Genomic DNA, 26,433 nt, shown 5'->3' on the forward strand with positions numbered 1-26,433 from the left:
TTAATGCCAGATAGGCTATTTATACGTTCTAAATAGATCTGAGGTTCAAAATTTGGTATAGACACTTGTTATGAGGGGATTCATGGGCCAGGTCAAAATTGACCTGGACTGTACTGTGAAGGTATAGAATATGAACAATATGTAAGGATTAATATAATTGACGATATATTGTGAAACTTGTTATTTACTGGCAGCAGCACATTGTGATACATGATAATAATAAAAGATCTATAAATGTATGATACACTCCGGTTTCCTTGGCTGTGTAAGTCTAGGGAACCTCGATCAAACGTGTGAGATTGAGGCGTGAGACCCCCCAACCCCCTGTTTGTCTGGATGCTGTGTAATTTGCTACCCTGTTACAAATAACAGACGGTACACTGCATATGATTAAAGGAATTATATTTATGAATCTTAGCTAAAGGGTTAGTAAAGTAGAAGATAAAGAAAAGGGCCCATTCTCATTTAACAGTGAAATGTGCCCATGTTGAAGTACATCTTGAACTTCTCTGTCACTCACACGCTAGGTCTTTGGTCAACATGAAAGCGCACATCACCTTCCAAACATCACTCGCAATCCATCTTGAACAAATGGGTCTCCTACTGGATCGTTGGCTACGACTGGTTCTCCCCAGTGTCCTCTCTCTTCATCTGCTCTCAGACAAAAACCCAAGACCTACCATATTGTTCCTCACCAAGAAAAACCTCCCTGTAATTGGATGGCACACATTCCACATCATCCCTTATACAATTACCCAAACCGGCTGAAGGTAGAACAAACTGCTCTTAGAGAGCTGCAAAATGAAATACCTAGAGTATAACAGTAAAGATGTGAACCGTGGCACTACATGTATTTTTCAGTTTACCACATTTTCATCAGGATTATTGAGATAGATGACAAACAACAATGGACCCAGCACCGATCTCTGTGCACACCACTAGTCACGGGTCGCCAGTCAGAGAGGCAGCTATATACTACACTCTGGCTTTGCCTGCTTAGCCAATATTGAATCCAATTTACTACTTCATCCTGTCAGTCTCCCATTTGTCAAAGGCCTTGCTAAAGTTCCTGTAGACATCATCCACTGCCTTGCCTTTGTCAACTTTTCTGGTAAACTCCTCGAAAACCTCTAACAGACTGGTTAGATGTGACCTACCATGCACAGAGCTACATTGATTAATCAGGCTCTGTCTGTCCAAATACTTAGATTATGTATACGATTCCTTAAAATACCTTCCAATAGTTTACTGATGTCAGTCTCCTGGCCCATAACTTCCTGGTTGGAGAGCCTTTCTTGAGCAACGGAGCAACGCTAGCTATCCTCCAATCCTTTGCACATCATCCATAGCTAAAGGTGTTTTAAATGACTCTGCCAGGGCCCCTATAATTTCTGCGCTGAGCTCCCACGAGGTCCAAGGGGACACCTTGTCAGCACTGGGGTTTATCCATCCTTGGCTTGCACTGATTGCTAATGGATTTCACTGTATGCTTTGATGTATATCTACTAAGTAAATTAATCTGAATCATTGCTATCAAATGGCACATTCAAGGCCGCAGGAGTATGTGCTGAGAGATACACTGAGGCCTGCTGCAGCCACTGCAAGGGCTCAGTGGGGGAGGACAGGAGTATAGGGTTCTTCTGCAGCTGGACAGGGAGGGGTGGGGTGGGTTGGGTGGGGAAGCCCCCTTGATTATTTTAGTAGAGTACCATCCCAGGGTACCACATGAGTGGCAACAATGGTTGTTGGTTTTAAGAAATGAAAATTACTGAAGATATTGTCTATGAATGTAGGAATGAAAAACATTGCACAGCTCATTCTTGCAAAAAAAATACTGAGAGTAAAGTTTATTTTGGTTAAAAAAACTGATCATGGGTTTGAATCTTATCGTATAAAACTGAGTATGCAAACTGGGCAGATAGCACTGAGCTGTCCTTGGGGAGTGCTGCTTTGTCAGATGTGGTGCCTGTTGTGATGATGGAACAAGGTAATTTCTGATCAGGCAGATGTAAGCATGTCAAAACAGTGTGAAATATTGCCCAAGGGACCAGTGGAGACAGTGTCACTGAGAGCATGGTAGATCGGCACTTGAACTGTCTAAGCATAGAAACTATCGACCCAGTGCTGGAAGGTGGCTGCCCAAATGACCAACGTAGGCATGGTGGGCTGAATGGCCTGTTTCTGAACTGTATTACTCTATGCCAATCTGGTAAGAGAAATTAAGGGCAAGAATGTTTTTAACACCATGCTGCCCAGTGTTTATCTCTTATTCGAGATGACATTTTAAATCAATTCCCTGTTCATTACCCTCAATGCTGTTTCTTGGATCTTGCAAAATACAGCAACGGCTACATCTTAGAATCTCAAAAGAGGGATAGCAGTTAGTGTGACGCTATTACAGTTCATGCTGTTGAAGTTCAATTCCAGCATCCTCATTAAGCAAGTTTGTGTGTTCCTTCATGGATTTCCTCCCACAGTTTACAGACACACCGGTTAGTGGGCGAATTAGTCATGGTAAATTGTCCTGGGATTAAATTAGTGCGTTGCTGACGGCCTGGTTTAAAGGGCTGGAAGGGTGTATTCCTTGTTGTATCTCTAAATGCTATCAATAAAGAGAAGACACTGGATTTATCAATCCAGCATTTATCTTGTGGAAGATAATTCATTATTGTGCTTAGATATTTTAATTGCATCAACAATGAGTATACCTATTGAGTTTTAATGGCTGTCTATACTCCAGCTTGCTTTGGACGTTTACCATGCTGTGTACTTCTTGCATTAGATGCTGTGAATTTGCATGAGATCAGATAGATGTTGAGAACCAAACCTCAAAAATTGGTGTAAGCCTCGAGAAGTGAAATCTTTCAGACATTTTCACGTGAACAGTTGTCAGATCTTTCTTTACAAATGTCATGATTCACAACCTGGTATTAATTATTAACGCTGGCTGAATTTAATTGCTATTGTTACGTATTCAGGCAACAATAAATATATGAGTTAGGCAAGGGATTATATAACAAATAACACGTTTATTAAGCACTGAAAACAAACTCCCCCAAAAGTAAACAAACACTAACGTAACCAGAAATCAGCTGCTGTGCGGCAGCTTAAACAGTTCTTAAAGCAATGTTGCAAAAACAGTTCTTTAAAGTAGTATTGCCAAAAGTTCAAAATGCTCACAGTCCATTTAAAGGAGAGACTTTTTAAGACAATTTAAATTCTCTTTCACGTCACTTTGCTTCAGTCCCCAAAGTCGAACTTTTCCCACAAAGAATTTACGAAACGTAACGGCTTAAAGGTACTGACCTTTCCTTTAACACACTGTCCTCAATCTTTTCTGCTATCACGCAGAGATTAACACACGAACAATCAACGAATTCCTTCTGAATAAGGATTAAACAAGTTTGAACCCGTTTCACTGTCGAAATCGATTCTCCTCGATCTTTAACTCCCGAACTCCGATCTTCACTCTCCACTGATTCTCAACTAGCAGTATTGTAAAGAAACTGCTGGCAATGGCCTTTTAAACTTTAGGCATTAGATAAAACTTCATCTTTCAACTAAACTGCGTCATCACATTAAATCACGCAGTGGCATGAAGTCAACTTGTCAAATCCAGCCATGAACTGCCCCTCCTCACAGGGAGGGGTCCTCCTTTTATACCCTGTAAAAAAAAACATGTCACATGATCTCTACTGGCGGGAAAATGACGTCACTCCACCATCACAAGACCATTACCTCAAGACCAGTATAGCTTCTACCCCAGTCACGTGACAAGGGTACCACTGTCATGTGTCATGAGTACGTAACGCTATAAACCTTTCTGCCTGTGCTAGTTAGAGGGAATGTAAGCACAACTTCTGGTGAAATATACCTCCTTTATTCCAGGAGATGATGATTCTTTAGCTGTTCAACTGTTATGGGAAACATCATGACAACAAATTTCCATGTTATAAATGAATTCCAGATGTCCATGCTGCTTTGGTATGTTATACTTCTTCAAGAAAATCATGACCATCTATTGACTAGATGCATGCATTCCTGTTATAAAACATCTGAAACACTCCATCCGCCTGTTTTCCTTTTTAGTCTCTCTTTTCCTTTCTTTATTCCACTCCCCCTTTCACTCTTTTTCTTCCCTCTCTCCCACTCAGCACTCTAACAAACCATAGCTTTTAATTCACAGATATCATAAAGAGAAAAGTTATTTTGTTGCAATATACACAAAATGCTAGGAAATTTCAGCAGGTCAGGCAACATCTATGGAGAGGAATAAACAGTCAATGTTTTGGGCCGAAGCATAAAAGGAAGTGCTATTTCTCTTGTGGCATGTCAGAATGAAATACATTTGTCTTTGCACTGCACTCCACACTATCCTGGTAACCTGACTTAACATTGACTGATTCTATTTGGTGGGTGAAATGGCCTAATTCTGCTCCTATGTCTAATGGTCTTATGGACTCTGGGAACTGAGTAATGAGATTCTTCAGGACTTATGTTCAAGAACTTTAGAATGGGAGTACATTCGTGACCTAAGAGAAAAGTGGGCAGTCTCACATTTAAACATACAGTATTAATAATCTGTACTGATTGCAACAATTCAGCCCCTGTGTCATGACTACAATAACTTGTGCCAAAGAACACCAGCTGCAAGTGTATTTCTGGAGCTTAAATAACCAAGTCAGTTAAGGATTTCTAAAAGGAATTGGATACTTCGGGAAAATATTTTTTCAGTTGTTTGGGGAATAGACCAGGAGAATGGGATTGACTGGATAATTCTATGAAGAACTGGCATGGATTCGATGGTCTGAATGGTTTTTAGATTTTTTGAAACATTTGTTGATTCTTGATTGTTTCCAAAGAAAGAAAACTTCTTAATCACTTCATCATCAAATCCAGGATAGTTTTGGAATGGTAGATAGGTAAAGACTATTTCTTCAAATATTTGGCTAATAAAAAACATCTCTGATAAAAGAGCTGAGTGCAGAGATGGATGTATTGTCTTCCTGTCTTGATTATATCCGAAATGTGAAAGTGTGAGCCTTACTTAGTGCAATACTTACTAGAAAACACAGTAGAGACCATATAACCATAACAGCATGGAAACAGGCCAACTCGGCCCTTCTAGTCCACACCAAATGCTTACTCTTACCTAGTCCCACTGGCCCGCACTCAGCCCATAACCCTCCATTCTTTTCCTGTCCATATACCTATCCAATTTTACTTTAAATGACAATACCAAACCTGCATCTGCTACTTCTACTGGAAGCTTGTTCCACACAGCTACCAATCTCTGAGTAAAGAGATTCCCCCTTGTGTTACCCTTAAACTATTGCCCCTAACTCTCAACTTTTGTTTGAATCTCCTCTACTCTCAATGGAAAAAGGCTATCCACATCAACTCTATCTCCCTCATAATTTTAAATACCTCTATCAAGTCCCCCCTCAACCTTCTACACTCCAAAGAATAAAGACCTAACTTATTCAACCTTTCCCTGTAACTTAGATGCTGAAACCCAGGTAATATTCTAGTAAATCTTCTCTGTACTCTCTCTATTTTGTTGACATCTTTCCTATAATTTGGTGACCAGAACTGTACACAATACTCCAAATTCGGCATTACCAATGCCTTGTACAATTTTAATGTTACATCCTAACTCCTATACTCAATGCTCTGATTTATAAAGGCCAGCATACCAAAAGCTTTCTTCACCACCCTATCCACATGAGATTCCACCTTCAGGGAACTATGCACCATTATTCCTAGATTCCTAGAGACATGGCGATCTTTGTATTCTTGGGAAGAGAAATTGATTTTTCAAATTAAAGTGCTAACGATTTCAAATAAGATGTTTTTGCTTATCCTTTGAGTTGGACTTACTTGAATTGATAATAAAAATAAGAAAAAATATTGAATGTGAACAACATATTGCCAGAAATGAGCTGATAATTTCTTTTAAGTTTGTATTAATTGCAAATGGGTTTCCAACTGCCATGGATTGGATCATTAGTTTCAAGCAAAGCCCAGTAGACTGAGTGATTAAATTGTTGGATAAATCCAAAAGAAGCAATAAAACCAAAACTCATTGTAACTTAAGTCACTAGCACTTAGGATATCAGTAAATGCAGTGGGATGCATAACTATTAAAAACCAAAGAGTGGTTTGCATTTAAATTGCTTCTCCTATGCCACAGGATATCTTATTTTCAGATACCAATGATTTGAACTTAATTGAGATTACAAAAACTTATCTAGAACTATTTCCCATCATCATCCATTTGCACATTTCCAGCAGGTACCCTAAGCTCTCAGGAGCAGAATCATTGGCTTGTATTCCATTTTCAACCCAGGTCATTTATGCTGTCTGCAGTGTTTCTACTGCCTCATTGAATCCATGCTGGAAGGAGTTTTTACGTTCTCCCCATGAATTGTGTGCGTTTCTTCCCGGTACTCTGGTTTCTTCCCAGAGTTCGAAGATGTACTGATTAGTAGGTTAATTGGTCATTGTAAATTGTCCTGTGATTAGGCTGGTGTTAAATAGGTGGGTCGCAGAAGGGCCTGTTCTGCACTCGATCTCTCAGTAACTATTTTTCACTTTTGGAAAAGGATGCAGAGGGTGGGTGTAGACGAAGCATAAACTGCCTGTGTTTTGGTGAGCAGTGGTGTTCTGCAATGACGTCAGGAAGGCGCAAGTGACGTCAGCGTCGAGCGCGCACTTTAAAAGGCAGGACTTCTTTTCAGAGTGGTCATTTGAATCGGGAGCAAGTTACAGCTTGTGATTCAGCTGGGAGCTCAGAGAATTCGACGGTTGTAGGTAGGATAAGCCTACTTGGTCAATACCTGTGGAGGAGGGGGAACTGCGCAGGCGCGAGTGACGTCAGCGTCGAGCGCGCACTTTAAAAGGCAGGACTTCTTTTCAGAGCGGGCAGCGGAGTCAGTGGAAGCAGAGTCCTGGGCTTTGGCTAAGTGGGCTTCGGCGTTAGGGGACTTCGGTAAGCCTGTGTGATTGCTCGCTGAGGGGAAGAAGGTAAGGTCGCTAGGTGCTTTTTAGACTTATTCTATCAATCCAGTTCAGGTATGGGGGAGACAGTCAGAGCAGTGGTGTGCTCCGTATGCAGTATGTGGGAAGTCAGGGTCAACACAGTTGTCCCTGATGACCACACCTGCAAAAGGTGTGTCCAGCTGCAGCTCCTATCAGCCCGAGTTAGGGAGTTGGAGCGGGAGCTGGATGAACTACGGATCATTCGGGAGGCAGAGGCAGAGATAGATAGGAGTTATCAGGAGGTAGTCACACCAAAAAACCAAGAAGTAGGCAGATGGGTGACGGTCCAGAGAGGCAGGGGGAGCAGGCAGAGAGAGCAGAGCACCCCTGCGGCCATTCCCATTAACAATAAGTATACCGTACTGGATACTGTTGATGGGGATGACCTACCAGGAATGAGTTGTAGTGGTCCTGCCTCTGGCACAGAGGTTGAACCCTCAACTAGAAAGGGGAGGAGGGAAGAGAAGAGAGCGATAGTTTTAGGGGATTCTATAGTCAGCGGGGGCAGATAGGAGATTTTGTGGGGCAGATCGGGAGCCTCGGATGGAATGTTGCCTCCCTGGTGCCAGGGTCCGGGACATCTCAGTTCGGGTGCAGGCTATTCTTGAGAACGAGAGCATGAACCCAGATGTAGTGGTCCATGTAGGGACCAACGATGTAGGAAAGGTGAGTGAAGGGGTCCTGCTTAGAGAGTTCAGGGAGTTAGGAGTGCAGCTGAAAGGCAGGACCTCCAGGGTGACAATCTCGGGATTGCTACCTGTGCCACGTGCGAGTGAGGCGAAGAATAGAATGATTATGCACATTAATACGAGGCTGAGAGCATGGTGCAGGAAGGAAGGGTTTAGGTTTTTGGATAATTGGTCTTTGTTCCAGGGACTTTGGGATCTGTTTCGAAGGGACGGTCTACACCTGAACCGGAGGGGTACTAACATTCTTGCAGGAATGTTTGCCAGTGCTGCTCGGGGGGGGGGGGGGGGTTTAAACTAGATGTGCAGAGGGCAAGGATCCAGATCCAGAGGGTTGGTCAGAAGGAGCATGGGGTTAAATGTGAAGAAGGTTTGGGTGATCTTGAGAAGGTCATCAAAATTCAGAGTGCAATTTGCCCGATGGAAGTTCAAGGAGCTGGGTTAGGTACAATAGACAGTGTTTTAAGCAAAGAGAGGAGGAATGGGCTAAGAATTCTATACTTGAATGCGGATAGTGTCAGAAATAAGACAGATGAGCTTGAAGCTCAGATGAAAATGGGGAACTACAATATTGTTGGGATAACGGAGACATGGCTGCAAGGGGATCAGGCCTGGGAATTGAGTGTACCAGGGTATACGTGCTATCGTAGAGACAGAAATATGGGAAGAGGGGGTGGGGTGGCCCTGTTGGTGAGGAATGAGATTCAGTCCTTAGCAAGAGGTGACTTGGGAACAGGGGAAGTAGAGTCTGTGTGGATTGAGCTGAGGAACAGTAAGGGTAAAAAGACCCTAATGGGTGTTGTGTACAGGCCCCCAAACAGTAGCGTGGATATTGGGTACAAGTTAATTAGGGAGTTAACATTGGCATGTGCTAAAGGTAATGTAGTCGTTATGGGAGATTTCAACATGCAGGTGAACTGGGAGAATCAGGTAGGTGCTGGACCCCAGGACAGGGAGTTTGTGGAGTGTCTAAGGGATGTATTTTTGGAACAGCTTGTGCTTGAGCCAACCAGGAACGAGGCTATTTTGGACTTGGTGATGTGTAATGAACAGGAATTGATAAGTGATCTTGAAGTAAAGGAGCCATTAGGAAGTAGTGATCATAACATGATAAGTTTTTATCTACAATTTGAGAGGGATCAGGGCAGATCAGAGGTGTCAGTGTTGCAATTAAATAAAGGAGACTACGGAGCCATGAGGGAAGAGCTGGCCAAAGTTAAATGGGCGGATGCCCTGGCAGGAAAGACAGTGGATCAGCAGTGGCAGATATTCCAGGGGATAATACAAAAGATGCAAAAGCAGTTCATTCCAATGAGAAGGAAGGATTCAAAGAGGGGGAAGGGGCCACAGTGGTTGACAAAGGAAGTCAGAGATTGTATAGCATTAAAGAAAAAGAAGTATGACAGGGCTAAGATGAGTGGGAATACAGATGATTGGGAAAGTTTTAAGGAACAGCAGATCTTAACTAAAAAAGCAATACGGAGAGAAAAAAATCAGGTATGAGCTCAGTCTAGCCAGGAATATAAAAGGGGATAGCAAAAGCTTTTTTAGCTATGTGAAGAGAAAGAAGATAGTTAAGAACAATGTTGGACCCTTGAAGAATGAATTGGGAGAAATTGTTATGGGAAACAGGGAAATGGCAACAGAATTTAATGCGTACCTTAGATCTGTCTTCACCAGGGAGGACACAAGCAATCTCCCAGATGTATGGATGGGCCAGGGTCATAAGATATCAGAGGAATTGAGACAGATTGACATTAGGAAAGAAACTGTGATGAGTAGACTGGTAGGACTGAAGGCTAATAAATCCCCGGGTCCAGATGGTCTGCATCCGAGGGTTCTAAAAGAGGTGGCTCAGGAAATTGCGGATGCATTGGTAATCATTTTCCAATGTTCCTTAGATTCAGGATCAGTTCCTGAAGATTGGAGAGTGGCTAATGTTATCCCACTTTTCAAGAAGGGAGGGAAGGAGAAAACGGACAACTATCGCCCTGTTAGCCTAATGTCAGTCGTGGGGAAGATGCTTGAGTCCATTATTAAGGACGAAATAGTGGCACATCTTGATGGCAGTAATAGGATTAGGCCGAGCCAGCATGGATTTACCAAGGGCAAATCATGCTTGACTAATCTGTTGGAGTTTTTTGAGGGTGTAACAAGGATATTAGACGAGGGTAAGCCAGTGGATGTTGTGTACCTAGATTTTCAGAAGGCATTCAATAAGGTGCCACATAGGAGATTGGTGAGTAAAATCAGAGCTCATGGCATCGGGGGCAGGGTTTCAACATGGATAGAAAACTGGTTGGCAGATAGAAAGCAAAGGGTAGCAGTGAATGGGTGTTTCTTGGACTGGCTGGAGGTGACTAGTGGGGTACCACAGGGCTCTGTATTGGGACCACAGCTCTTTACGATTTATGTCAATGATTTAGATGAGGGCATTGAAAACTATATCAGCAAGTTTGCTGATGATACTAAACTGGGTGGCAGTGTGACATGCGAAGAGGATGTTAGGAGAATACAGGGAGACTTGGATAGGCTGGGTGAGTGGGCAGTTACTTGGCAGATGTCATTCAATGTGAATAAATGTGAAGTTATCCACTTTGGAAGCAGGAACAAAAGGGCAGAGTATTGTCTGAACGGTGTAGAGTTAGGTAAAGGAGAAATGCAAAGAGACCTAGGAGTCCTAGTTCATCAGTCAATGAAGGTGAATGAGCAAGTGCAACAGGCAGTGAAGAGGGCAAATGGAATGTTGGCCTTTATTACAAGGGGAATTGAGTACAAGAGCAAGGATGTCCTTTTGCATTTGTACAGGGCCCTGGTGAGACCACACTTGGAATATTGTGTACAGTTTTGGTCTCCAAGTTTAAGGAAGGACATTCTGGCAATTGAGGAAGTGCAACGTAGATTCACTAGGTTGATTCCTGGGATGGCAGGGCTGTCTTACGCAGAGAGATTGGGCTTGTACATGCTGGAATTGAGGAGATTGAGAGGGGATCTGATTGAAACATTTAAGATAATTAAAGGATTTGATAGGATTGAGGCAGGAAATATGTTCCAGATGTTGGGAGAGTCCAGTACCAGAGGGCATGGATTGAGAATAAAAGGTCAGTTATTTAAAACAGAGTTGAGGAAGAGCTTCTTCTCCCAGAGAGTTGTGGAGGTGTGGAATGCACTGCCTCGGAAGACGGTGGAGGCCAATTCTCTGGATGCTTTCAAGAAGGAGCTAGATAGATATCTGATGGATAAGGGAATCAAGGGATATGGGGACAAGGCAGGGACTGGGTATTGATAGTGAATGATCAGCCATGATCTCAGAATGGCGGTGCAGACTCAAGGGGCCGAATGGTCTACTTCTGCACCTATTGTCTATTGTCTATTGACTTGTTCTGAGACCCCTTGGGTGAGTTAGTAAGTTTCAGATTGGTGGTGTTGTGGATAGTGTAGAAGGTTGTCGTAGGTTACACCAGAACATTGTTAGAATGCAGAACTGGGATGAGATGTAGTGGACAGAGTTCAACATGGAGAAATATTTTGGAACACTTTGGAAAGTCAAACTCGAAAGTAAAGTACAGGATTCTTCGTGGTATGGAGGAACAGAGGGATCTTAGGGTTCATGCCCGAAGATCCCTCAGAGTTACCACACAAGTTGATAGCATTGTTAAGAAGGCATATGGTGTGTTGGCCTTCATTAGTCAGAGGACTGAGCTCAAGAGCTGCGAGGTAGTGTTACCACTCTATAAAACCCACTTGGAATATTGTGCTCAGTTCCAGTTGCCTCATTATAGGAAGGATGTAGTAACTGTAAAGATGGTGCAGAGTAGATTTACCAGGATGCTGCCTGGACTAGAGGACATGACCTGTGAACATAGGCTGCATGAGTTAGAGCACTTCTCTTTGAATCAAAGGAGAATGAGAGGTGACTTGATACAAGAAGATAAAAGGCATAGATGGAGCTGATAGTCAGAGACCTTTCCCCAGGTTAGAATGGCTGATACAAGGGGCATAATTTCAAAATGATTGGAGGAAAATCTAGGGAAGATGTCAGAGGTAAGTTTTTACAGAGTGGTCGGTGTGTAGATAGCCCTGCTGGTGTAGTGGTAGACACATAGAGACATTTAAACTTGGTCATGTGTGATAGGAAAATGGAGGGCTATCTAGGAGGGAAGGGTTAGTTTGATCTTAGAGTAGGTGCCAAAGCTCTTGTACTCTGCTGCTCTAAAATTAACAATTTCAAACAAATCCTGACACTGAAGACATATTTTTCAGTATGTTTGAACAATACTGCCATTTCAAGGGAATCATAATTGCGATGAATGTGAGGCATTTAAAAATGGAATTTCAAAACCTAAATGTAGAACTCTGTGACGCCAAGGTTAGAGTATCATCCATTGAGCTACAAGCTAGCTAGGCAGAGTGGCAGCTTCATCTTTAAATAGAAAAGTGAAATCAACTTTGAGATAATTTAAATTCAACTTCAGCATTAAGAAACATCACCCAGCGCTCCTCAGGAGAATTTATTGGTCACGTTTTGATATTGCTGAATACGATCCCCAGTTAGAGAACTGAGCAAGTGAAAAGTTTTAAGAAGATTATGGGAGAAGTGAGCAAGGGATAGATGTGTGGAGTGGTAGACAGTGGAAGTGTTAGCTAGCTAAAAGCATTTCAACCAGTGGTGGAACAATGGATCAGAGTAATGCAGGAGGTCAGAAATGGAGGACTCCCAAAGGTAGGGGAGCGGAGGGTTGAGGCCATGGTAGGAATGAACCAGATTGAAAATTGTCCTACTAAGTAAGCAATTGATGATCCTCTTAGGCTGCAGATGGAGCTGAGTGTTTGACTCATATATGCAGTATACTCAACACTGAGCCCTAAACACCAATGATGTGGATGACCTGCACAGTATAAATATTGAAACGCACTGTAAATGACTGAGCAGCTTCCACACAATGACCTCATCCTGCAGCATGTTACCAAGTTTATACGTAGTGCAGGGACTGGACAGATTATAATAGTATCTTAAGATTGTAACAGCTGTTTCCATTCTGTCTCTACTCTCTACAAAATGTAGATATCCTATTTAGAACTGATAAATAAACCATCAGTAACCATACATCATGTTCTGATTCTTCTCAAAGCCAAAGACATCCCACTCAATTCCATTTGAGGTGCTAATGTAGTCAATATCCCCTTGTCTTTCTTGTTCAAAGACTTGGCACATTTTATAAACAATATTCTTCTGTCTCATTACTTTATACTGTAATAGAAATTGAGTGTTGCTTCTATAGCGTGTCTATTTAATGCCAAACTCAATGTAAAGAAAACTAAGTAAAAAGGAAAGTGGAAATTATCATGATGGCTTGTGCCTATCTCAATTGAATGATAATATTTACTCCAGAAATGAGAACTGAAATAGTCTGCCAGTAGTGCAGTAACCAGGCACAGATGTCTTGACAGCATTCGTAGCATTGAGTGAAGGCTTAAGTCACTTCTGCATTTAATTATTTGCAGACATCATGGAGAGCTTTAGGTGCTTATATGTATTTCTTCCTATTCAAAGCAAGCTGAAGGTAAAAGGCTTGTGTGTCTGTAGAGGGAATTAACATTACTAAGGTTGATTGACAGGAGAAATAGTTACAAAACTGAGGCAAATTTCCAGCCGTCAGATTTGATGAGGCTTCTCCTGTCAGGTTACAAGTTACCACCAGGCATGTTCGACGAGACCTCTACCTTGCCTTTTAACCAATAGTTCATTACTAGAGAAAATCAGCTGTCGCCTTGTTTTAACATTAGTGTACAAAAATTTTTTTAAAAAGCTCGTTCAGTCCCCAAGTCACTCAGCACCTAAAAGATAAAGATTAAAAGATTAGCTTTATTTGTGACGTGTACATCAACACATTGAAGCATACAGTGAAGTGCATCAATTGCATCAAATCAAATTAGTGTGGATTGTGTTGGGCAGCCCACAAGTGATGCTATGCTTCTGATACCAACACAACATGCCCACAGCACACTAAACCTAACTCTGGAATGTGGGAGGAAACCCAGGAAGGACCTACATACTCCTTACAGGCGGTGTTGGGAATTGAACCCCGATCAGTGATTGCTGATGTTGTAATAATGTTACACTAACCGCTGCACTACTGTGCCGCCTTAAACCTGTTGAAGTTAATTTTTTGGTCACACCACTGAGCTTGCGAAAGAATGGTATCGCCTAGGAGCTGGAGGAACTCAGCAAGTTGGGCAGTATCTATGGAGGGGAACAAACAGTCAATGTTTCTGGTCAAGACCCTTCATCAGAACTGATGAATTCTTAAGATCCTGGCCTGAAACGATGACTGTTTATTTCCTCTGTAGATGCTGCCTGATGCTGATCTCCTCTGGCAGTTTGTGTGTGTTGCTCAAGATTTCCAGCATCTGCAGAGTCTCTTACATTTGTGGCTACATTAGGGAAATATTCATTTTAACTTACAGAAGCCTAATGTGTAGGTTGCTCTATGAGGCAGTCTTGCCTGCATGCATTTTTTATATTAAAAGATATCCACTTAGGAATCATAGGAGCGTTTGATAGATGTTGTCCTTGAGCCCGGTGCTGTGCGCTTTCAAGCATTTTTATCGTCTGCCCAGTGGAAGAGGGGAAGAGGGAGAATGCCTGGGTTGTGAGGGATCCTCTATCATGTTGGCTGCTTTTCGAAGGCAGCTGGCAGTTTAGACAGAGTCACAGGAGAGGAAGTTATGCAATTGACGGTGTTCACAACTCTTTTCAATTTCTTGCACTCCTGACGGAGCAGTTACTTTACAAAACAGTGGTGCATCTGGATAGGGTATTTTCTACGATGCGTCTGTAAAAAGGTGATGCGAGTTATTGGTGGTGGCTATCCGTTGGTTGAGGTCGACCATGGATGTGTGTCCTAGCTCCTACGTTGCTGGTGCAGTGCCGTCTATGGCTGATGAGACCAATGCAAGAGTGGCAGTCTCTGTGGTAAAGTTTGCATCTACTGTATAAGTGGTCAGCTCTGCTAGAGCTGCAACATTCCTTTCTGTGGGCCTGTTTGTCTTCTGCCACTTTCAGGAATTTTTCTTTGCCTGACTCAAGGTGTTGTTTCAGGGTGTTTCTCCACCTGGTGCGGTCAGCTGCAAGTTCCTCCCAGCGCCTTCATGCCCCACCTGCAGAAATCCTTGTGGTGCAGGTGCAGGTGGCCAGCAATTCTCTCGCCTGAAGCCAGATCACCGTTGAAGATGTCTTTTGGGATGCGGCAGACATGGCCCAGCCAGCACAACCTACTCTGCTTGAACAGGATGTACATGCAAGAGAGACCAGCATGAGAGAGAAACTCAGCATTGGGTACTCTGTCTCTCCAGAACATGCCCAAGGAGCAATGATGGCACCCTAAATGGAAGGTGTGGAGCCTTCTCTCCTTCGGTCCAGGTCTCGCTGTCGTACAGCAGTGTGCTGGTATCACAGGCATTGTATACTTCGTTTTGACTAAGACTTTGGATGTCTCCCTTACCAGTGTTACAATGAGTTCTTTGGGCACATGTCAGGCACTGGAGAGTATTAGGCTCTGAGATTTTTATAGAGTTAATTGTTGTTTAATGGGAGTCATTAATCCTTTAGAGTTCCTTGTGTTTTTCCTGAGTGACTTGCTCTTTGTAATGTGGTATCCTGGTGCTTTCTGTTTAAGCTTGTTAAATTTATTTTGATAGGCCTGGGAATACTGTATTACTTGTATTATTTTAAGTGGACACACGATTAGCATTGATTGGGGTTTCTAGTTTTGAGAATGTTACCACTCACGGTGTCAATTGGCGGAGCCACCGAAGTTCTTTTGGAAATTTTATGAATAAGCTCCTGTCACCATCTCTACATCAGAGTTTGTCTTTCTTTCACACTTGGGTTCCGAATTGGCCAGCGCACATCCTGACAGAAGGACCATGCCAAATAATGGACCAAGCAGAAGTTGAACAGCAGCATTTTGACATTGGTCAGCTTTGGGTGAGAATGCCATCTATTCACCTGGTCTTCAGTCTCTCAGGATTCCCTGGTCTTACTGCCTCTCTAAGTCCTCCAGACCTGCTTGAGGTTCCATTTTAGGCTCCCAGCCTCCTAAGCCTCTCTACCTCTTGAAGACCCTCCCTTCCTCCCCCCCCCATCATTCCCCCCCTTACTGCCCTCTTCCACTTTCCTTCCCACACCTTTCCATCCCCACTTCCCCTTTCCATCCCTATTTCCAACTTTCCTCCCTTTCCCACCCCCTCTCTCCCTTCTATTCCCCCTTCCCCTCCCCTCTCCAGCCCCTTTCCCCCTCCTCCCCCCCTCCCACTCATCACTATTGTCCAGAGGCAGTTATGATACTCTCAGTTTTATGGATGAGGCAGCATAGACAGTCTCTTCCTATTGTTGAGCTAGCTGGCTCTCTGTAGATGTGTTTTACTTGTTACATGAGAGTTCAATTTTCACTGTCTGTACCTTGACTTTCATCAAGAGGTTAAATATAAGGTAGCTTCCTCTTGATAGAGTTATATTACTTGTGCGTTTACACACTCCAGCCAGGACTCAGCCTGTGGAGCAGGGCCTTCAGATTTATAATGACCCCAAGCATAAAGCCAAAGCCACACAGGAATGGCCTAAAAACAACAAAGTTAATATTCTGCAGAGACCAAGTCAGAGTCTTGACCTCAATCCAATTGTGAATTTGTGGTGGACTTGAAAAGGGCTGTTTGCTCATGATCCCCATGCAATCTGACAGGACTTGAGCAGTTTTATAAAAAAGAAAGGGGAAAATTTGCAGCGTTCAGATGTGCAAAACTGATAATAATTGGTGACAAAGGTGCATCTATTAACTACTGACCTGAAGGGGCTGAATACTTGTACAGTCAATTATTTTGTGTTTTATATTTGTAAGTAATTTAGATCACTTTGTAGAGGTCTATTTTCACTTCGACACAAAGGAATCTTTTTCCATTTATCAGCATCAAAAAAGCCAAATTAAATCCACTGTGATTGAATGTTGTAAAACAATAAAAGATGAAAACTTCTAAGGTGGGGGAATGAATACTTTTTATAGGCACTGTATATCACAGGGCTCCAAAGAGCTGCTGTTGTACTGCACAATTCCCTTCATGTTTTTGTGGAAGGATCTGATCGTGCACTGCAGTCTTACTGGGCGGCCTGACTAGGAGGGGATCTGCAAGAGCCTGTCTCGGCTAACTGAGTCAGATGTATTCGTGAGATTAATAAACGTAACGTAGAGGGGCTTCTTCTGTTCTCTGCACTTCCATTGGGGTTGTGAAGAGGGAAAATCATGTCCAAAGTTGAGGTAATGAACTTGGCGTCCCTCAGTTCCTTCCTGACGGAGGACGTAATGCAGCAAGTGCAGAGCATAGTCATGCAGTGCTGAACCAGCTCTGGGGGAATCCCATTATTGCCTGGTGCTTTTTCTGAGGTCAAGCTGCCAATGGCCTTACTGAGCTCCTCAGGATTGGCTGTGCATCCAGTTCTTCCATTGTTGGCAGGGAATCAATGCATCCAGTGCTGAGGTGGTGACAGTGTTCACTCAGGAGTAGAGGTCAGTGAGATATGGTGCACAATGAGACTGCAATCAGAGAAATTCCATTGCGCTGAACAAGAAGGTAACCCTTGCATTGAGGTCGGCAAGATGTCTCACCCAGACCTGATTCCTAGGTCCTTCGAGAACGAACTGAGCACCCAGCAGCCTGGAAACTCTGTCACAAAGAAATGCAGGAAGAAACTTCGGCAGAATGCCACTTACAACACAAGCCTTAGCCGCCTTTGGGAAGAGGACCTTGAAGCCAAATGACTGGTTCGAAGCCATATCCAACAAGATTACCCCATCATTGAAGCCAAACCTGTTGCCCAAGCTGAGTATAAGCATCAGGGTTGTTGGTAGTAAAGTTCAGCAGACTGTCAGATGCTATGCCAGCGAGTACCGGATGCAGCTCAATGAAGATGTCCAGACAGCAGCGCTGACAGGCAATATCAGGGGCATATAAGCTGGCATCAAGAAAGCCCTCGGCCCCTCTCAGAGCAAGATGATTCCCCTCAAACCTATCAATGAGGAAGTAATCATAGACGGGGCAAACAGATAGAGAGGTGAGTGACCTCTACTCCAGAATGAACATTGGTGACAAGCTGAATTTCCTTAGCCTTCTGAGGAAATAGAGGTGCTTGTGTACTACCCTGACTGTAACATCTACATGGTTCGCACAGGACACGTCATTGGTAAGGTTTGCACCTCGCAACTTGAGGCTCTCTACAATCAGGGCTTAGTAAGGTGATTTGAGACCCATTTGTGTTTGAGCCACTGAACTTATTTTGCTGCATGTGCATGAATGGCATGTTATCCAGAAGGGGCTGCTTTAGTTAAAAGTGAATGAAGTAAATTTTGTACCTTTCTGCATCTCTGTCTGGGTCACCTACACCAGTATAAGGCTCCACTGCTGTACTCCATTTGTTTTTCCCTGTTTCTGATGAAGGGACAATGTCCATAGACTATGGACTCTGTCTTGCTGCTTCGGTAAAATGGCCACTTACCCCAGATATTCTCTCTTTTGCATATTTTTTTAAATTTTATTTTTTATAACTGACGGTAATTTTTAAAATGTATTGCACTGCACTGCTGCCACAGAACAACAAATTTCACAACATACGTCAGTGATAGCAAATCTGATTCAGATTCTTCTCTGCCCCACTTCCCCCATTGGGCAGAAAATTTAAAAGCCTGAAAGCATATACCACCAGGCTCAAGGAAACCTCGATCCTGCTGTTTAAGATTATTGTACAGTTCCCTTGAACAAAAAGACCTGACAATCTACGTCGTTATGACCCTGTGTTTATTGACCACTTTCACTACACTTCCTGTGTAATTGCAGCACTTCACCTTTGTGCACTGTTGTATTGAGTTGATCTGTATGAATGGTATACATAACAAGATTTTCACTGAACCTCCAGACAGTATATTGAAACTTGTGCCACAGGAAGGAATTTCTTGGCCTTAATTTGAATCTCCATCATTTTCTATATATATATATATTTGAATTGTCTTCGCATCTCAAAAATAACTTGTATCAAATTGACATTAATCTGAAAGGATTCTGAAGATTAATTAGTATTATTGGTGCTTCCAGATATGGACTTATTGAAAAAGAGCATTTATTTTCCTGAGTTATTGTGTTATGCATTGTGGCCTGAGATGAAGTTGGTGAAGTTTTTCAGTTCTCTATCTTGTAGAATTGCAGAGCTTGGCCAGTTTGATAGATCTATGGGTGTTAAGGAATCGGGGATGAGATGATTATGCATGACAATGGAATTGAAGCAGAAGACTGGCAATGATCCTATTGATTGATGAGCAAATTTGAGAGGCTGAGTGCTCCCTTGAGCAGGGTTTAAACCCATAACCTTGTGACACAGGGATGGGAGAATTTAGAGCTGACAAATAAACCACAACTAGTTTAAGTTGGGTTAAGCATTTTGCCATCTTTGAGTCAAATCAATACAATTTTGAACTTTTTCTTTGCTTTACCTTTCCATGCAGTATGGGAAATTAAAATTCAGCTGAAAATAATTGTCTTTCTCTTCTGTCTTCCAGGGAGGTGGGTGTTCGAATGGATGGCAGAGTTCACCTCACTGTGGTTTACTTTGGGACAGAACAAATGAATGAAGTAAAAGCCATACTTGAATATGTGTCCAGGTGAGTGCTGGCCACTTGACGGGTCAGGCACCATTGACCAATTCTTGTGACCTACCATCCACCCCCTCCCCTCCACTAATATTAATTGCTGAGGTTCAGTGTGTGGAGTTTAGTCACTCCAGGAAAGGGCCAACTCACTTGCAGGAGAAAGTGGAAGAGGTTTATACCTAAGAAGCAGAAAAAGAGCAGAGATTTTTAACAAACAGTTACAAAGGGGAGCAAAATAAGGAAATAGGCAAACAGTTTTCTGACACTCCTATAGCCTCTGTGCAATTTGCGTACACAGGCCTGACTTAGTCACTGAGAAACAAAACACAATGTTAATTCAGTGAGGGTTACTCATTTGCCTGGGTGTCAGCTTTAGCCAGAGGTAGCAATGAAAAAAAAGTACAATGAAAACCATGTTGGAAATTTTCTCTATCTCCTTGGTAATAAACTCTCTGAGAGAGAGAGTGGTGGGCAGAAGCAACTGAGAGAGCTTTCCTAATGAGATCATCTGATGCCGAGTAGCCTTTTTTGTTTGAATATGTAATGAAACTAGTTGCTTATTCCTAGTCCCCTGGTGACCATTTCTTATTGTAAGTACACTGTCCTCAAGCTGAAACTGCTTCTATGTACCAGTCTCCACCTGTACCCTGCTCTAATCTATCCCTACCCCTGAGTCAAAGACCCAAGATCTCACTCAGCAAAGGGCCAGCAGATTTCTGACTCTCCATTATTTGTCCAGACATTGTGGCCAATAATCTAGCTAAATTTTACACCTTTCTCTAATCAACTACCCTATCATCTTTCCTGATTCCTCCCTGTATAACCTTCACAATCCAATTCCAATCTGGATCCTTGAATCAATGAAACATTACTTCCTGAGAAGGTGTGCAGTAGCTGGGATAATACTCATCACATGGAGTAACATTTTATTATTCCTGCACGTCTTTTTGGATCTTGTAAATGGACAGTTACTTATCTCCACTTGGGAAGAAAGTTGGGCAACCCACATTCCAGGGCAGCCTCCTTCCTACCTGATGAATTTCAATTTGCTGCAGCCAGTGTAACACCAGTGCAGCCCTCGCCAGAATGACCTGTTTGAAGTGGCCAGTTCATTAAGTTTAAACCTTTCATTTTGCTGCTCGTCCTCTCCCTTTGGAAAGGTGCTGTTTAAATACAGTGGTCCCTCGGGGGCCTATTAATTTACTTCGAGTAATTTTAATTCTGGTTTAGAGCTAACCTGAAAGAATTTTTTGTTGGCTTGGGAAGTGATTGGCAAATGGAAATCAGAGTGCAGTGGCAGGAATTTCCTGTTTGATTTTCCTTTCTACTTTTCAAGGTGTGATTTTTGTTGTTGTTTCCAGTCGTGTAATTTAATATATTAGGCAGTTGTGTGCGCTCCGCCAATCTCCAACTATGTCGGATAGATCGTTCCAGTCTTGGATTGAACTTGGTCAAAGCATCATCCACTTTCAGGGAAGCACAGCAGTGCAATTAACCGAGCTGTTGCTTCACTGCCCTAATGATGCAGGTTTGATCCTCAGCTCTGGTGTTGTCTGTATGGAGTCTGCACGTTCTGCCTGTGATGGTACACTTCCTTCGGGTTCTCACATTTCCTCCTACATCTCAATAACGTGTGGGCTAGCAGGTTAAATTGGTCACCGTATATGCTCCTAGTGTGTGGGTGAGTGGTACAATCTGAGGTGGGGGGAGAGGGTAATTAATGGGAATATGGGGAGCATAATATTGGCTAGATTAGGATTAGTGCAAAAGTGAGTGATTGATGTAGACTTGTTGGGTCAGAGAGTCTGTTTCTGTGTGTGTCTGTCTCTGTCTCGAAGAGTCTATAACAGATTTACACAGATTTCCCAGAAAATCCTGATGAATCAGTGGAAGTTCTGCGCAGGTTTCTGATCCCATATTTTCCATGTTACAAGGACCTCCAACTCCATCTCTCTCTCAACCCACCTGGTGTTGAAATTCTCAGTCGTGTCTTCTACACCTACCGTACTGCTCCCACCATAACCTCTACCTCACCTGCTCACTCATTGGAGCGACAGCAACCATCTTGTCTTAATCCTTTCACTTTAATTTTATTCAATACCAAACTTATTAACAAAAAGAAAATTGAATTCCAAGATCTTGAAAGCAAATCTTCCACTGATCTGGACTTGCAAAAGGTAGTCCCAGATATTTAGCTGAAGTGGGTAAGAAAAGCAGATAAAGTGAATTTATGAAATATCAGTTCATTCTAAGTGAGGTGTGTATCATTTTAATGTGTGGTTTAATGCTGGCATTACTACCAAGAGCTGCATGTACTATTTTTACCTCTCACCCTGCAGCTGTCACGATGGTCCAGTGTGGATAAAGAAACACCGCATTATAGGCAAGTCAGGTAGCTGTGTGTTTGCAGAGCCACTTGTCTTTCCTGAATTGTAATGGACACAATGTTAGAGCTTTTGATATTCTTCTCCTTAAATAGTCTAAACCAAAACTGCTGCTATTTCATTTGTTGCTCTTGATCTAAAATGCGATTCTTGTATAATGAAGACACCTACTTATTTAATTAGGAACAGTGCCTGCCAACTGTTGGAGCAGAAAGAAAGTACTAACAATGAAGTAAAATTTTTGTCTGCCTTGTTCTAGAGAAGCCAACTACAAGAACTACACCTTCATTCCCCTGGAGGAGGATTTCTCCCGTGGGAAGGGCCTGGATGTTGGTGCTCGTGCTTGGAAGGGAAACAATGTCCTGTTATTTTTCTGTGACGTGGATATATACTTCACAGCAGAGTTTCTGAACACCTGCCGATTGAACGCCCAGCCAGGTATTTCACTGATTGCACACCAAGAAACAACTTGAAAAGTCTGGAACAAACATGATGAGCTAAGTGGGCTCTTTTTGCACTATAGGATTCTGTACCTTGCATTTATGTTGGGCTTTTGCTGATCTCTGGATATTAAGAAGTGTTTTCCAGCAATAAGAGTACCTTTTGAATTGTAGCTGCCATTATATATGGGAAATACAGTGCCTATAAAAAGTATTCACCCCTTTGGAAGTTTTCATATTTTAGTGTTTTACAACAATGAATCACAGTGGATTTAATTTGGCTTTTGGCACCTATCAACAGAAACAGACTTTCATGTCAAAGTGAAAACAGATCTCTACAAAGTGATCTAAATTAATTACAAATATAAAACACAAAATCATTGATTGCATGAGTATTCACCCCCTTCAAGTCAGTATGCACTTTTGGCAACAATTACAGTCTTGAGTCTGTGTGGATAGGTCTTTATCAGCTTTGCACATCTGGACACTGCAATTTTCCCCTCCCATTCTTCTTTACACAAATGCTCAAGCTGTCAGATTGCATGGCGATTATGAGCGAACACCCCTTTTCAAATCCAGCCACAAATTCTCAATTGGATTGAGTTTAGGACTCTGACTTGGCCACTCCAAGTCATTAACTTTGTTGTTTTAAAGCCGTTCCTGTGTAGCTTTGGCTTTATGCTTGGGGTCATTGTCTTCCTGGAAAACATATCTTCTCCCAAGTCGCAGTTCTCTTGCAGACTGCATCCGGGTTTCCTCCAGGATTTCTCTGTATTTTGCTGCATTCATTTTACTCTGTACCTTCACAAACCTTCCAGAGCCTGCTGCTGTGAAGCATCCCCAGAGCATAGCGCAATCATGACCATGCTTCGCGTTAGAAATGGTGTGTTTTTGATTATGTGTGGTGTTGGGCTTATGTCAAACATAGTGTTTAGTCTGATGGCCAAAAAGAGCAATTTTGGTTTCATCAGACCACAGAATCTTCTTCCAGCTGACTTCAGAATTACCTGCTTGTCTCCTGGCGAACTCTAGCCGAGATTTCATGTGAGTTGTTTTCAACAGTGGCTGTCTCTTTGCCACTCTCCCATGAAGCTGTGACTGGTGAAGCACCCAGGCAACAATTGTACGTACAGTCTCTCCCATCTCAGACACTGAAGCTTGTAACTCCTCCAGTTGTCATAGGTCTCTTGATGGCCTCGCCGACTGGTCCCCATCTTGCACGTTCACTCAGTTTTTGAGGATGGCTTGCTCTAAACAGATTTACAGCTGTGCCATATTCTTTCCATTTCTTGATGATGGACTTGATTCTGCTCAAAGTGATATTCAGTGACTTGGAAATTTTCTTGTATCCATCTCCTGACTTGTGCTTTTCAATAACTTATTTGTGGAGTTGCTTGGAATGTTCTTTTGTCTTCATGGTGTAGTTTGTGCCGGGATACTGATTCACCAACAGTTAGACTTTCCAGATACAGGTGTGTTTTTACTACATGAAACACCTTGACTGTACACAGGTCTCCAAAAACCAAACACTCATTTAACTGATTATGTGACTTCCAAAACCAATTGACCGCAGCAGTGATGATTTGGTATGCCATTTTAAAGGTGGGTGAATACAATCAATTATTTTGGGTTTTATATTTTTAATTAATTCAGATCACTTTGTAGAGATCTGTTTTCACTTTGGCACAAGTGTCTTTTTCTATTGATCAGTGTCAAAAATCTGAATTAAATCCACTGTGATTCAATGTAAAACAATAAAACGAAAACTTCCAAGGCGGCTGAATACTTTTTATAGACACTTTATATAAGAGGGTGCAGCTTCAGAATAAAAGGATATTCCTTTCGAACAGAGATGAAGAGGATTCAGGAGGGAGTGAACCTATGAAATTCATTGTCATAGATGGCTGTGAAGGCCAAATCATTGGGTATACTTAAAGTGAAGTTTGGAAGGTTCTTCTTTAGTGAGAATGTTAATAGTTGGGGAAGAAGGTGGGAGAATGGTATTGAGATCTGAAAATAAATCAGCCATGATGGAATGACAGAGAAGACTCAATAGGCTAAATGGCTTTTAATCTGCTCCTACGTTTAACAGTGCTATGGTCTAAATCAGGGGTTCCCAACCTTTTTTATGTCATGGACCCCTACCATTAATCAAGGGCTCTGTGGACCCCGGTTTGGGAACCACTGGTCTAAATGTAACAGTTGTCAATGAGGTAGTGACTACATATTCCACCTACAGTGCCCGTAACAAGTATTCACCTCCCACCCCCCACCCCCCCAGAAGTTCTCATGTTTTATTGTTTTACAACATTGAGTAACAGTGGATCTAACTCGGCCCTTTTGATGCTGATCAACAGAAAAGACTCTTTCGTGTCAAAATGGAAACAGATCTCTACAAAATGATCTAATTACAAATATAAAATACAAAATAATTGATTGCATAAGTATTCACCCCCTTTAATATGACACATCAAATCTTCATTGCTTCAGGTTTTAGAAGTCACATAATTAGTTAAATAGAGATCTGTTTTTGGAGAACTGTGTGCAGTCAAGGTGATTCAATTGATTGTATACACCTGTATCTGGAAGATCAAACTGCTGGTGAGTCAGTATCCTGGCAAAAACTACACCATGAAGACAAAACAACACTCCAAGTAACTCTGCAAAAAATGGTTATTGAAAAGCACAAGTCAGGAGATGGATACAAGAAAATGTCCAAGTCACTGAATATCCCTTGCAGCGCAGTTAAGTCCACCATCAAGAAATGGAAAGAATATAGCACAGCTGTAAATCTGCCTAGAGCAGGCCATCCTCAGAAACTGAGTGACTGTGCAAGAAATGGACTAGTGAGAGAGGCCACCAAGAGACCTAAGATAACTCTAAAGTGGTTGAAATGGGAGAGACTGTGCATACAACTACTGTTGCCCGGGTGCTTCACTAGACACAGCTTTATGGGAGAGTGGCAAAGAGAAAGCCACTGCTGAAAAAATCTCACATAAAATCTCAGCTAGAGTTTGCCAGAAGGCACGCAGGAAACTCTGAAGTCAGCTGGAAGAATATTCTGTGGTCCGATGAAACCAAAATTGAGCATTTGGCCATCAGGTTAAATGTTATATTTTGCAAAAGCTGACACCACACATCATCAGAAACACACTGTATCTACCATGAAACATAGAGATGCATCATGCGGTGGGGATACTTCACTGCAGCTGGTCTTGGAAGGGTTAAAATTGAGCAAAATACAGGGAAATCCTGATGCAGTCTGCAAGAGAACTGTGACTTGGGAGAAGATTTGTTTTCCAGCAAGACAGTGACTTGTTTTCCAAGTGTAAAACCAAAGCTACACAGGAATGGCTTAAAAGAAACCAAGTTAATGTTCTGGAATGGCCAAGTCAGAGTTCAGACCACAATCCAATAGAGAGTTTATGGCTGGACTTGCAAAGGGCTGTTCACTCATGATCCCCATGCATTCTGCCAGAGCTTCAGAAGTTTTGTAAAGAAGAACGGGGAAAAATTGCAGAGTCCAGATGTGCAAAGCTGATAGAGACCTATCCACACAGACTCAAGGCTGTAATTACTGCCAAAGGTGCATCTACTAAATACTGACTTGAAGGCAATGAATGGTTATGCAATCAGTTTTTGATGGAACAGTTGAAAATGCGATTTGTCCCACTAACCTTGCCCCCTTTGCCCAGTTATTTACTCTTCCTCGTTCTGTTCCTTGGTCTAGTTTCCCCAGTAGTTGACACATTTTGCCCTCCTGTTCTGTAGTTCTTGGGAGTTCACCAACCATACCCCAACAGTAAACAATTGCTAGTTTGGCTAATCAAAACAATCCCTTCAGTTAATACTGGTTTATAACCCATAAGAACTAGGATTCTGGACACAGGCATTCCAAACAGCTTCATTTATTTTCATTCACAGCATTGCTTCAGTTTGTAGACAGCAGAACAGCCGGAAAAGACTCAAAGGACAGTTTGGGGTGTCTTAAGATAATGCTTGGGTCAGTGGGAGCAGTCGCACTACACCCTACGCAAGCAGATTTAAATCCTCGGTTTGGCTTTGCTGGTGGGTGTGGAGGTTGGATTTGACAGTGAATAGTTACTGTATATTGGAAAGTTAACAACAAAGTGTGTTGTGGAGAAAGCCTCTGTATATTTGGAAATGTTTGATGTGTTTGTTTTTATTT

At 42.4% G+C, this 26,433-nt stretch overlaps 1 protein-coding gene across 3 annotated transcripts in view; it reads left to right on the plus strand.

The window, feature by feature from the left end:
• LOC132391756 (chondroitin sulfate N-acetylgalactosaminyltransferase 1-like) overlaps positions 1-26,433 on the plus strand; it is a 167,684-nt gene that overhangs the window by 120,567 nt on the left and 20,684 nt on the right. For all 3 annotated transcript variants that reach the window (XM_059965333.1, XM_059965336.1, XM_059965335.1), the window contains 2 exons: positions 19,331-19,432; positions 22,064-22,242. In XM_059965333.1, the coding sequence (XP_059821316.1) occupies positions 19,331-19,432; positions 22,064-22,242 (281 nt within the window). The remainder of the gene's footprint in view (positions 1-19,330; positions 19,433-22,063; positions 22,243-26,433) is intronic.

Source organism: Hypanus sabinus, chromosome 3 (genome assembly GCF_030144855.1).
Source record: "Hypanus sabinus isolate sHypSab1 chromosome 3, sHypSab1.hap1, whole genome shotgun sequence".
NCBI lineage: Eukaryota > Metazoa > Chordata > Chondrichthyes > Myliobatiformes > Dasyatidae > Hypanus > Hypanus sabinus.